This window comes from Sardina pilchardus, chromosome 2, assembly GCF_963854185.1.
Source record: "Sardina pilchardus chromosome 2, fSarPil1.1, whole genome shotgun sequence".
NCBI classification, from domain to species: Eukaryota; Metazoa; Chordata; class Actinopteri; order Clupeiformes; family Clupeidae; genus Sardina; species Sardina pilchardus.
This window is the reverse complement of record NC_084995.1, coordinates 41457338-41471609: the sequence shown is the minus strand read 5'-3', so window position 1 is coordinate 41471609 and position 14272 is coordinate 41457338. Positions and strand designations below refer to the sequence as shown.

The 14272-nt window shown below is 42.4% G+C and overlaps 1 protein-coding gene across 1 annotated transcript in view; it reads left to right on the top strand.

Annotated features, from left to right (window-relative positions):
* The first annotated feature begins 2274 nt into the window (after positions 1-2274).
* The window catches only part of LOC134075110 (telomerase protein component 1-like), a 32701-nt gene continuing 20703 nt past the window's right edge, over positions 2275-14272 (top strand). Inside the window, exons 1-15 of the mRNA XM_062530588.1 lie at positions 2275-2367; positions 2871-3395; positions 4092-4265; positions 4470-4619; positions 5165-5329; positions 5490-5624; positions 5794-5865; positions 6159-6280; positions 6879-7036; positions 7608-7717; positions 8175-8253; positions 10316-10508; positions 11329-11545; positions 11730-11885; positions 13924-14004. Coding sequence (XP_062386572.1) covers positions 2877-3395; positions 4092-4265; positions 4470-4619; positions 5165-5329; positions 5490-5624; positions 5794-5865; positions 6159-6280; positions 6879-7036; positions 7608-7717; positions 8175-8253; positions 10316-10508; positions 11329-11545; positions 11730-11885; positions 13924-14004 — 2331 coding nt within the window. The 5' untranslated portion in view covers positions 2275-2367; positions 2871-2876. The remainder of the gene's footprint in view (positions 2368-2870; positions 3396-4091; positions 4266-4469; positions 4620-5164; positions 5330-5489; positions 5625-5793; positions 5866-6158; positions 6281-6878; positions 7037-7607; positions 7718-8174; positions 8254-10315; positions 10509-11328; positions 11546-11729; positions 11886-13923; positions 14005-14272) is intronic.

The window sequence follows — 14272 nt, the reverse complement described above, 5'->3', positions numbered from 1 at the left end:
CAGTGTAGCCTGCTATGTTTCTGGATTCCTGTTTTGTGTGTGTTGTGTCCACAAATGCTGTGTGATGCCCTTTTGAGAGGACACCTTTAACTCTTGTCACAGTAGCATGCCTCTTCACAGATAGTTGTAAGCTGTAACAATACAAGCCGTGCTAAATGTTGGATAATTTTGACCTCAGGTTAAATAGACAAGGAATTTTGAGGTGTTCAACAGAAGTTTTGCCATATATGTATATATGTCTATGAGTCTTGCTCTCTGGTGATATATATACATCATAATGTCATGTAGGCTATTCCAGTCATTATGACAGTTTCAGGCAATTTCATGTCGCTGGGTTTGATTTCTGAAGAACAGTGTAGGAATATACAGGATTAAGAATCTGAAAATATAGCGCTCCACCTCATATCAGCAATGAGCCTGTAGACTTTTAATGAATCTATGGAAGATGTAGGCTTGCTTAAAAAGTAGGGTGTCCTGCATCCTCCACAAATGATGACACATGAATGTAAAAACAAAGTCACGATCTAGGTAGGCTAGAAGTTCTGAAGTCAATTTTACATGACATTACAAGATTCAGCAAGAAAATGACACATGGTAGCCTATAGCCGACTATATGAAATAGAATACATAAATGAATGGACAGAAATATGTCCTCTTAAACACTGATATTTTAACCAGCTGGCATAGATTCAGGTTATTAAAATTTCATGAAATACAGTAAACAGGGTAGCTTAGTAGGCCTAATGAATATAGGCTATTAGAAATAATAAATTGTTGATGCTAAAATAATAAATAAAAATGAGTAGGCTAGGCTAATCTAGGCTACTCTGCTTCAACTGCTCGTTGTTGGCGTATCTGCCTCTCCAAAACTCATCTTTAAAGAGGAACTATGCAGGATTGGCGATTTCATCTCTGGTTTCGATTTCGTTTTTCGTTTTCGCTCGTTTTATGCTTGCATATTTCTCTGCAGAGCTTCCCCGACAGCTTTAGCGTGTATATTTATACAGGCTATTTATAAATATATAAATTGCAAGCATGGTGAATTCTTGTTCCTTACGTGTCTCAGACTTCCAGATATAAACAATGAGCGATCGTCTCCTGCACAAACTGCAAGGTTGCAATAGGGATAGGGACACTGGGGGCGGGAGGAAATTATTACTGTTTTCAATGAAACTGGTCAGTCAAGCGAAACAACGATTTCTGAGCGATTTTATGACTATGAAAAAGTTGCATAGGGTCTCTTTAACGTGAAAAGCCTCTATAACCTAACTGTAAAAAGAAGTAGTTAAGAAAACCATTTCAACTTAGTGGTGTTGAGAATTAGTTTTTTCAGTACCGACTTGACAGCTTTGTTATTTTGGACTTGGACTCGACCTCTGGACTTGAGTCGGTCTTGTCTTCACGGTTTCTTTCTTGTGGACTGCTGTCTCTTTGGGAATGAACTCACGTCAGCCTGGCAGCTGACTCTTATTAGCCAATCCTATTGCAGAAGTTGTAGCCTAGTTGTGAACAGGAACGGTTTCTCATGATCGAGCTGCACCCTGTGGCTGCACCTCCCAGACTGTGGCCCTTTCCGAAACGGATCCCTACTCACTTCGACTCGGTTAGCGAGTGAACTTCCTTTTCAAGTCCACTCGTGGGTGCGGAGAACACTCGCATTTGAAGGGTTAGGGGGTTAAAACAGCGCTACATTTCGGATGCGCTTGAAGGGAGAAGGAAGTTGACGTCATATTCGTTTTCATAGAAATTATGAAGCCAATATTAAATCGCCAATTAAGATGTTCTGGACACCCCTATGTATTAGGATATACATCCCTCTTCTCTCCTTTCATTACTATGAGTGAGGAGTTGCATTTTATGCTTTATTTAACATCAAATTATAAAAGTGCTGTAAATGCGACCTGCACATGTGTTCAAATATTACAGCCTACTTCTGTACGATCTTGCACATTTTACTGAGTATCAAACTGAACATGAGTTGTTACAATGTAGCTTAAATCACGCTTTTATCTGTAAATGCCGTCATACGGACCAAAAAACAACTGGCAGGGAGATTCACGAGCTGCACGAACACTTGAAAACGGTTGCACCTGCGTTTCAAGTCAGCATCGATGCTGACTTGCTCCTGGAGGCGTGGTAGCCCCTCTCCCTAGGCACTTCACTCGACTCAAAATTCGTTTCGGATGATATTTAATGTGGCGGACCCTCGCGTGAACGCGCAAACGAAGTGGAAGTGTGTAGTGTTAGGATTTAGGGTCTGGTTTCGGAAAGGGCCTGTCTGCTGCTGGAAGTAGCCTAGGAAGCTACACACAGCGACGAATAGGTTGAAATAGAATAGGATCTATTCAGCTGGTTTGGGAAAATATTGTGAGTAGCGTAATCCGAATGAAGCATGTATAATCTCGGTTAATACGAACCTGATGCCGTTTGTCAAACTGATTTCGATGATCAGGAACGACTTACATCTAAAAAAGTGAAGTCAGAGTTAAGTCAGACAGTTTTTCTTTAGATATAGGCTATTTTCTCTTGGTAAGCTTAACTTCTTGCTGAATGCAACATAATTAGTTGCACGATGTACATTGTTTCCTTTGAATGTAAGGACTTCACAACTTCACATCGTTACCTGTATCTTGCTAGTAGTGATTGAAGTTTGGCCTCTGCTTCACAGGCGACCTCACGCCCATACACTCCAGTCTGTGTAGGCCTACATCGCATACCACCACACCCATGATAGGCCTACACTAAAGCTGGGAACATCCACAGATGATGGGATCAATTCTGTGTTTCGCGAGTACTAAGTTCAATATGCAGGCCAATAAAGTTGAAGAAATTCACTCCTTAAACTTCATCTTGTGCTCTCTGTCTGGTAGGGAGATATGAAGGCCCTTACTTTGCTTCAGTCAGGCCTGGACCTTGACCAGCGCTCCAGGGCCAGCCTCCTCTCCAACTATGCTCCAAGTCTGGAAAACCGAGTCCTAGCCCAGTCAAACACTACCTTGTCGCAGTCCCTCACCAAGCCTCCGTCATGGATGACCCAGACCCCCAGCCAGGGGCTGTCCTGCCCCTCCCTCCAGCCATCTAACCTCTCCTCCACAGTGTCCACATCTCCGCTGCTGTCCTCCAGCGCTTCTGTGGCTCTCTGTGGCCCTGCATCCTTCGGCTGTTCCTGCTCCTCCTCCTCCTCCTCCTCTCACCTCCTCAGCACGGAGAACGCTCTGCTGAAGAGAGACCCTCTTCTCTCCCCTCTCTCCTCCCTCAGGAGCACTCTGTTGCCCCCCAGCAGTGTCTCCTCTGGCCCACAGCTCCCCCATCCTGCCCAAACTGATGAGAATCAGAAACAGCCCAGCGAAGATGAGAGGGAGAGATGCTTTAGGCTTGACGATATCACCAGTCAGGTATCTTTTTTTTATGGAATCTTGGGTTGTTCACTTTGACTGTTAGAATTAGAATGTACAGTACCACTCTATGACTGCAAGGCTATGTTGTTCATGCCAGAGCCATAGAAAGAGAGAGTTGCAGCACGCTTTGATGTTGCCGCCACACGATCAAAAGTTCCAAAAAACCTGCGAATGGCTGAATCGCAGGAGGGTGGGATGTACTTCTGGATGCTGCTGGAGGGTGTGATCAATTAATTCATAGTCTACTGACCAAGAGATTGGCTGTAAATAGTTCCAAAAGTCCCATAACGAGGAAATAGCCTGGAAAAAGTGCAGCCATTTTTTCCTATGGAGGTCTATGGGAGTGTCACCACTCTGTTTTATCTACCGCTCTGGTTCATGCCATCTAAAGCATGTGGGTTACTTTAAAGTAATTGAGCTTTTTTTGCATTGAGTGTATGCTATAATATGCTGTTTTTATGTGACACTTGCAACCAGAGCTCCAGTTCAAATGACACTATACCAATTCCATGAACTTCATGTTGTGTTATCCTTGGTCAGAACATTTTAAGGCGCATACAAATAAAAAGAAGACAGAAGATTCATACAGTGCATTCAGATTATGAGAACAAAGAACAAAACATTGTTATGATATCAACTACGTCTGTGTAAACTACTACGTCTTTACATTCTTTTGTCTGTGTAAAATGTAAGGCATCTGATTTTGGATACATTGAAGATGAGGACCCTGAGCAGTCAATAGTGATGCCTGACGTTAAGTTGGATTTGGCAGAGGAAGAGGAGGAGCAGATCATAGCTCCTGATGAGGAGTTTACAGTGAGAACATACCATGTTGACAGTCAGCTCGAGGACCTGAAAGATAAGAAGGTAAAGCATACAGAATAGACACACCCGGTCAAAATACACATTCTTCCTCTTGCTGTCAGATTTGTTGTACATTCATGTATTCCAGTTGTCACAGCCACAGCAGTAGTCCCCTTTGTCATCACTGTAGATTTTAATCTCTTCCTGGTTGTCTCATGGACCCTGTCTCTATTGTGCTTTGGCCTTTTGCTCTCCCACCTCTGTCAGTACCGTCTGCTGAATGCAGTGTGCACTTCACTGGTGATGAAGACCTGCACTCCGGGTGAAAAAGACTGGGATGACGAGAAGAAGGTTTGGAAGACAGTCATGAACCTCTCAGAAGACATCTCCAAGAAAGACCCCGAGTTTCTCCTCAAGGTGCGTTGATTGGTCACTGGTCAGTCGGTATTTGGAAGCTGCATCACTCCGTATGTTTCTCTAGAGAGGCAGCGCCACTGATCTTTCCGATCCCTGTATTTTGTCCCTTTCTTTTCTACTTTTTTAAGGGTTTAAAGTTTTCCCTCACTGTGCCAGAATTCATGTCTATAAATTAAGATTTGAAAGTAGATATATATTTCATAACAGCTTTGAAAATGTCATAACTTTAGGCACAAATCTTTTCTTTGAACGCATATGACCCCAGGGGTCTACCGACCAGTTGTTGCGTCTGTGCTTTAGAGACAATACATGATAGAGTGTCCGTAGGCATTATATACATACTGGCGAGGCATCATTAATTAGCAAATACTGCACATTTATGTACTGTAGTGTATTCTTACAGGATATTCCCATGGTTTTGGTTACAGCTAAGGTTAGGGTGGGCTTTAGATTTTGTAACAGTGTGTCTTTACATAAAATAATATTTAAAAATACAGCATTATAGCTTCCTCTCCATTGAACTGGTCCTCTCTCCCTCTGGTCAGGTGGCAGTGTACACCAGACAGGAACTGAACATTCGCATCACTGCCAACTTCCTGCTGGCACTAGCTGCCCACCTTCCTGCTACGAAGCCACATGTACGCCGATACTTCTGTGCCGCCACACAGCTGCCTTCTGATTGGCTGGAAGTGATAAGAATCTACTCAACTGTACGTTTGTGCTGCACATCAGCTGTACCTTGTCTCTGCTTGATTGTCTACTGATGTTACTTAATGACTGAAAGAATTAGCACATTTGTTCAGAGCTTTTGTTCAGGTCTGAACCAATGTTTCAACTCCTGTAATGATCTTTCTGCCATCGCATCCCCAGTGTTTCAGCAAGTCTCTGCCTTCCTGTTTGAAGAAAGGCCTCACTGATAAATTCAAGCAGTTCAGTGAATATCAGCTGGCAAAGTACAACACGCGGAAACATAGGTGCAAGCATAACAAGAAACCCAAGGCCAAGGTAGACCACTGAGCTTGCATGGTGATAAACATGTATAGACATATTCAGGAAATCTTATGTTTGCATACATACTATATGGATGTAGACATAACAGCATTTGATCATGTAATGATATGGATGTCTGTTACTCTCACAATGTTTTCCCTTCTGCCACTGTTCTGTTGTCCAGGTGGTATCAGATGAACAGTGGACCAAGTGGGCAAACCTGGTGGGGTCAGAGTCTGAAGCCCTGCAGAAATATGTGAGCATTTCCTTATCATATTATCCTGTAGGCATGATCAGTGCTTTGGAACCTGCAAGACTCCATGGTCATGCTGTGGTTCCTGTGTGTGCCTTTGAGTCCTCCATCCAAAGGGATTACATTTAGCCTGTCACTTATAGTACTGGACTGGGTGCTTGTTCAGCGCTCATCTCATACAATCAGTAATTGGATGAGATACTGTGCCATAACTTACACATAGGAGCACATTACTTGAATATGAGACCAGGCTGCGTAACATTGTATAATGTGTGTCACCACTTGTGCCACACCAGCTACAGAGTGATGCTCGTCAACCGGTGGACAAGAAGCAAAGCGAGTTCAACCTGAAGAAAATGATCGAGCGCCTACACATCAAAGAACCTGCTGAGCATGTTATGGCTGTACTGGGGAAGAGGTGTGTCTGTGTTTGCATGGATTTATTCTTGGTTGTGTGGTGGGTCTGTCTCAGTGGTTGTGTTCTCACAGTGGTCTTTGTCTTAGACAAAGCGTGGCTGATGGATTCAGAGCAAACACTTCAAATTTGGAACATTGTGTACTGCACATGTTACAATGTAGCAATCCATTAAATTGCATCAAGAAGTAAAGCCAGGTTACGAACATACATTACAATTCCTCAAAGTACAATGAATATACTAATTAACATTATTTTGAAGCTTAAAGTTAAAAACTACCAACTTTTACCATAGAATGTATACTGCATACAAACTGGATGAAAAAAGTACCAATACACAAGTGCAAAAGTACAGTATTCACAAGCTCTAAACTGTGCTGACCATGCACACTCACAGTGTTGGTGTTTCCATGTTGGATTCTAACCATTCCACTAAGAAAGCCTGACTGGAAACACTTGAAATGTGCAGTAATAACTCTTGATTCACATAGGGTGAAATAATTATAATTAATATAATTTCCACATATAAGCTTAAAATATGCAAATGTGTTGATTGTAAGTCCAGCTACTGACACGGCCTCCTCTCCCCACTTATCCTCAGGTACCCAGCAGACATGCAGGCTTTCTCTCGTAGCGGCCTGAACGGGACCTGGCAGAAGGAGTTGTCAGGGAAACGCATGAAGCTGAAGCAACCGAACACCTGGGATCGTTTGGTCAGTCAGGAGGGAAATAAGGCTGCCACCTGGGAGAAGCTGATTGGTGAGGAGAAACTGGAGTGCATTGCGTCATTTGACATCACACCAGATTGCACTAGCCTAGTTTTTAGAAGTGTATTCCAATTCAATGCACTTTTTCCTCAACAAATTGTTTCTCACAACTCTCTTGTAAATGCATTCTGTCTGTGCGCTCTGGCATTTCTACACAGTTCTTGCTCTGAGAACGGGAATCAAAAAAGCTACTGTATACACCTTTTCATCCAATCAACTATTCGCTTCATAAACACGGAAGTAAAATTCGACTGTCTGTTGAGCACCACTGTCAACAACCTTTTCCCTGAATTGTTGATTGTACCTTCAACAGTTGTTCAGATTCTTATGCCACCTGTAGTGTCTGCCATTACCAACACATGGAAACAACACAGTTTGTCACAACACAGTTCAACACACAACACATTGACAATAGCCACCACAGTCCATGTTATTGCTAGTGATTCAAACACACCTGCACCTTAATTGTTTCAGTGGAGACAGTCCAGCTTGTCGAGACAGAAAACACATGTACCCTGACATATCTCCATGTCTCTTTATTTGTTGTTGTATTGTTGTTGCAGATAGTAAGTCGCTGCCTTTCATGGCCATGCTGAGAAACCTGAGGAACATGATCACTCAGGGCATCAGTGAGAGGCATCACCAGAAGATCCTGGCCAGACTCACATCCAAAGTAAGCTGCTCAAGCCGTCTAACATGACACATAATCAACACACACATGCACTATACTATGCACACATATACACACTCTCTTACACACAACACACATACTCTTTGCACACATATACATCTCTCTCTCTCTCTCTCTCTTTCTCAAACCATCTCTCTCTCACACAGCCACACACACATGCACACCCAGCCACGCATGGCATCTGATCTTCTCTCCATGAAAAGTGAGACTTCCTGTAGAGCTGAATTACTGAATGGAATAAAATAAATGGTTAAGTTAATGAAAGAAAGAAAGAAAGACAAAGAGAAAGAAAGAAAGAAAGAAAGAAAGAAAGAAAGAAATACAAGCCTGAAGACATTATGCACACCTCTCAGTCCATGCATTCATGCATCAGTCATGCATCTGATAGAAGGAAATAGAGCACATGTGTGAGAGCCTGTTGTGTGTTTTGTCTCTGCAGTCATCTGTAATTCAGAGCAGACAGTTCCCATTTCGCTTCCTGTCTGCATATAAGGTCATCCTGGAGCTGGGCAAGACAGGTAGGACAAACCTGTGCCTGTGTGGTACACTCCCTTGTGTCCGATTATGTTGTGGCCAACACATTTCCAGTGTTGTGTCCGAATGTTAAAAGTTGGGAATGACGCCCAAAGGAGACATCTTGTAATGTAACCTATTCAACGACCAACAACGTGATGAGAGGGCTACGATTGATAGGTCTTACGACCAAGACACGGCAAGATTTTGTGGTTCTCTGATCATCTAATCTGACATGGTCAATCGTAAAAGATCATCGTGGAAGACAGAAAATCATTTAGTCTGTACAGGCCATTAAAGTGACACCCTAGGCCTTACCGAAACTGAAACACAAACACAACACTACGTCTGCAGCACAGAGCAGCAACAACAACTAGGGGTGTCACGATACCAAAAAATCAGTAGTCGGTGCCAATACCAGCAAAATTACACGATTCTCGATGCCAAATTCGATACTACCGTATAAAAAAAGGATTTTCTAAAATCCCATGTACTTAATGAATTTCTTTAAATATTTGCAGAATACTGAAATATAATTTCTACAGTGCATAACAGAATACAGTATCCAATTGCAAGCATATCACATAGGCTTACACATAATTAATTCAATCACTTTTCTAATGGATTGTAGCCTACTGTATAAAAACCAACAACTTGCATCGCCTTTTTATCGCTTTGCTTTCATATAATGTGAATGATTTTTTTTACAAGATGCAAAGTCTTTATTTGAAACACACACACATTCTGTAACTATTCATACATTCTATATACTGAAATTTCTGATCTTCATAACAGCAAACTTTATGCAGATTATAGCCAACTATTCATATTACAACTCCACCTCTTAGATTCAGCCGTCTGGTTGAAGCCTCAAAATATTGTAAACAAAGTAGCAGGCTAATCTTATCATAGGCTACTCTACTGGTTGGACTGTTCAGTATCCCCACATGTGTTTAAGTTTCAAGGTAAGCTACTTTTTCTCCTTGGGACAGGCCCTTTTAAGTCTTGGAGTTGAAAAACATTGGTATTGAGATGGTCAGTCAACTTGAATGCAAGTTTTAATCAAATGTCTGCTGCATAGCCTGCTAATGATGCTAACCGGATTTTAAACAGCAATTTAGCTAGTCGTCTTCTGTGCGTCATTGCGTTCACGATTGTGAATGTTTTATTTGGATTAAATGTGCATGCGGGCGGGTGTCCATTGACCACGCACGAGAGCGGGCCAAGGAGAGTGAGCTTACTTCTACTGTTTGGTAAAGTTGCACGCATAGTCTACAAACGATGTGGAAGAAGAACTATCCACCTGGGCAGCGTCAGGTGCATCAGTACGACCACGCTTCCAGGAATGATTGGTTGGTTTTCATGGAGACAGACGCTGTGTGCACGGAGGGGACTGTGTGTGTGTGCATGCATGAGAGACAGACGCGTGAGTGACAGAGAGGGAGAGCAGGGAAAGGAAATTCAGCTTAACGAATGTTGCGTGTTTTTCAATAGCGTTGAAAAATAGATAAATAAATAAAATAAAAAGTAACGAAACCATATGTGGCGGCCGGTGCTGACTCTGTGGCGCATCGCCTCAAATTAGTCTATGTGTGGGAAACACTGTATTGCCCCCATCAGTTCCGGAAGAGTCGCAGCACCGATGCTTATGCTGGCGTCGGTGCTTACGGTGCTTCGAAAAAATGGGCATCGCCGGTGTTTTTTAATTTTGGAATCGAGAGGTATCGCAAGTATCGGTTCTCGTGACATCCCTAACAACAACACACGAAAGCTATTTAGAGTGCATGTACTGCATAGCAATTTAGTGTCTGTGTACAGTATACATGTACATATGTTTTATATATAAATTACACAATATATAATAATATGCAGAATTGTTAGATTGATGTGGCTGGTGCAAATTACCATCCCTGGTGTATGTATATGATACAGACAGACAGACATAGATGCCAGTAGATATAATGTGATGACATTGCCACTTCAAAAACAAGACCTGTGTTGATGTGAGGATATCTTTCCAGTAAAATGATCACAGTCCTTCTGTTCCATGCGACTCCTCTCTGTTAGCTGTAACAGCAGTAGAAGACGTACCAACCTCTGCTGCTATCCTGAAAAAGATTTTGAAGAAGCTGCCCAAAAGCAAGCGCTTCAAGAGTCTGGACTGGGAGACCGCCAAACGCAGGAGACTGAGGGTGGCCCTGGGAGTGCCTTTTGTTTACCGCATCTTCAAGATGAAGAAGCAACTTTACAAAAAAGCATGGTACTATATAGCCTCTGATCACATTGAGCTTTTCCACTCTGACACCCGTGCTACACCAGAGGCCTCATTACAGAAATGTCCGATCTTAGCTTAGGATGGTTCTATAATGGCCAAATTCTTCTTAACTTAGAAATTTAGGAATCCTAAGTTTATGTTTTTTATCATAACAGTTACAACAAACAAATATTAATCATTACAACAGAATATTAGATTGTTTATGTATTATTGATAAATATATTTTAGTTATCCTATAGCAGTTAGGATATTTTTCTTTAATGAGGCCCCAGGTCTACAACTGAAGCTTTCTGTCTGCATAGTTTTAAAATGGAATAATTAGGCTGGTCAATTTGTTTAAAGTACGCGCCGCTATCACATCTGGCATAGCCAGTTCTACTGATTACAGTGGAAGCTAATCGTTGCAGCAGACGCTCTGTGAACGAAGCGCTTCAGTTACACGCCTGGTGCAGCCTCCCTGTTAGATACTTATCACACTTACAGTTATGACCGGTAATTACATGCTCATCACATCACATTCACATAATGAAGGCATTATGATATATTATGCTTTACAGTTTATAGTATGATGTTGTTGGCAGGTTTTCATTGTTTCCATGGGGGTGTTTAGGTGAGCTAGGCAATGTTTTTGACACCAGCCAACATCACCTCTGTCACAGTTACATGGCTCTTTAATGTTATATTGGTAAAACAAAACAAGTCTGTTGATGTTTCGGTAGTTAGCTGACTAGTTTTAGACAACTGTCCTTTGGATAGAGAATTTGTGTTGATTTTGACCTCTTTCACCTTATGCCTTGATCTGCAGCAAGCAGCATTACACAGACGAGCTCTTGGCTCGCTACAGAGCAGCACTGGAGGAGGCTGTGCAGATCTCCTGCCGCTACAACATCCCACCCCTCCCTGGCCGCACGCTGGTCCTCTGCAACGCCAGTATTGGGGAGGAGAGACGCAAACAGACTTACGACTTCTGCCTTCCCCCTGACCCCGAAAAGAAGGAAGAGGAGGAGAAGACCGCACCCTCTGTAAGAGATCCTCACACAAGTCTGTCTCATGTCACTTGGTTGTTGCTGACCCCTAAATCATCAGTGTGTGTGTGTCCTCTATGTGTATGTGTGTATACGTCTGAGTGTATTTTTAATGCACGTGTGTGTGTGTGTGTGTGTTTGTGTTTGTGTGTTTGTGTGTGCGCATATTTGCCCTGCACAGGTCCAAGAACTGGCAGTGCTAATGTCACTGATGATTGTGAACTGCTGTGAGCATGCCCAGTTTGTCCTCCAGATGAATGAAGAACATTTCAAAGAGGTGACACTCCAGTCGGACGTACTGTTGGATAACGTCCGACCTGTTCTGAAGAAAGCAACGGTAAGGCTGCTTACCTCCTCAGAGCTGCTTCTAGTCAGCTGAGTGGCACAGAGGAACTTGGAGGAACACCAGTACCTTACTCCATTACACCACTTACTGTGTGGTGTGGAACATGACCAGCAGGGGGAGCTGTGGTGCAAGTGGCAGCATCCCACAGATTTATAGATAGATAGATAGATAGATAGATAGATAGATACTTTATTGATCCCCAAGGGGAAGTTCAAGAACATACCACATGCAGGCTCAGTGCTTGTGAGGACCCTGGTTGGAGTTTGAACTGAGGTCATTCCGTGCGCTATATCTCTCCCACTCATTTCCTGTCTACTCTCCAGTGCCCTGTCAACTAAAGGCTCAAAAAGCTTAGATGTACAGTAAATCTTAAAGAGAACACAATGCATTCAGGTTAAGGGGTTATGTAGCTGATTGACTAACCAAGGAGTGTGGTGTAGAGAAGACTGACACGCTAGGCTGCCCACTGCACAAAGCCATGTGGCAATGGAGAAATTATTTCTGAATCTCAATATTTTTGATTGGTCGAACCACAGTACCTTTTCCATGTTACCTTAGTCCATTTTAAATGAGCTCAGGCCCAGATAAGACCGTGCTATTTTCTGTATCATGTCAATACAATATTGGCTGTTACAATTTTGGCTGCAGTTTTTTAATTGAGTATCAAACTGTGCACATGGACAATTTTCCTGAGCCCATAGATAGACACTATGGGTGGGATAGGGTAATGCAGTTGTCCGGAGGCGGCGTGCGGCTGGGAATGTCCACCTCCTTGTTGTCCTTGTCAAGGTTGGCATGGTCGTGGACACCTCAACAGGCAACCAAGATGTAATATACAATTGAGAAGAGGGTGGGAATAGTGCATTATCAGTATACATCAAGGTTCAAGATTAAGTTCTAGCTCACTGAGAGCAGAAAAGCATTTTGTTAGCATCGTGCTCCACTACCAAAATGAGATGTGTCCAGCCTTTTGTTGACAGGACAGTGAAGACATAGCAGGGAGGTACTGTAGCTGGGGGAGAAATGGGGTGTGTGGAATGACATTTGTTTCATTATTGAGCAAACAAATAAATATCACTGCATGCAAAAAATATGACTGAAAACAAACCTCTTGTTTTTGGATTGTTTTTGCTCAGTAATGAAACAAATTCCATAGGATGTGGGTTTGAGAAATGGCCTCAGGTCAGACTCAAACTTGGGTCCCTATGGACATTGGCTCTGTGTGTGTTGTAGGGAGCTGACACCAGACATGCTCTCACCACGGCGTATGGAAGCATATGAGTTCCAAAATTCAAATGAGAATGCATTCTGCTTCGTTTCCGGATCTGACCGTGCAGGGGCAAAGCCTCGAAGGCTTTGTGCAGGGGGTCTGACCGGTCTGACAGTGCAGGCTGCAGCTGGACGGTCGTGGTCAGACCAGGAGTGCCTGTGAGTGTGAATGAAACGATGTAGCCCTGTCATTAACAGCCCTGCCCTGTTAGTAGCCCTGTGTTAGCCCCAATAATTAAATTCTACATTGAATTTTGAACATTAAATTGCAAAAGTAATTGACAATTAAATGATGAAACTGAATATTGAAAATTGAAATGCAAAATGAATTGCCATTTGAATTTTGAGACTAAAGTACCATGGCAAAATGGAATGCAATTCAATCCATGTCTTTTAAAATTTTTAACCAAAATACATCAAATTGATTTGATGATTGTATTGCCACTTTGTATATTAAAATGCATTTTGAAAGAAAGTATTGCAAATTGTAATATTAGATTGCATAATGAATTAGCAATTGCATAATGTAATGTCTTTTAGAATTGCATATTGCAGAATGTATTCTCATTTGAATTTTGGAACTCATATGCTTCCATAACGGCGGATCCAAATTCATGGCTGCCACGCTTTAATAAGAAAAACTTCACAGCTGTTGTCACTCACAACCATTTTACCAATGTAATCAATGAATGCATGCCTTCTAGGGATCAGCACTTGTTCTGTAGTTGGAACTGATGGTGTTTGGTTTTGTTGCGATTAGGAGTGGAACAACATGGACTGGAATGAGAGGAAGGCGTCAAAGTTCAACATTCTCAACGAAATGATTGCAGACAAGACTCACGTGAGTGAATATATCTGAGCACTAATTACTGTGGGCACAGGACACAGCTCTGAACAGATGTGCTGTTGCATAGTTGGTGTTGGTGATGCTTTACTTTAAGACTCAGTTAGGCATAGTGGTCATAAGCTTTTTTGCTGCGAGACATGTGGCCATGAAGATAGACTTTAAAGGTGCAGTCAAGGATTTTAATCGATTTCAAGCCCATCAAATTTTTTGTCACGTTCAGCAATCATCTCCTCAGCAGTCTCCAGCTGTCCATGCCGTGATT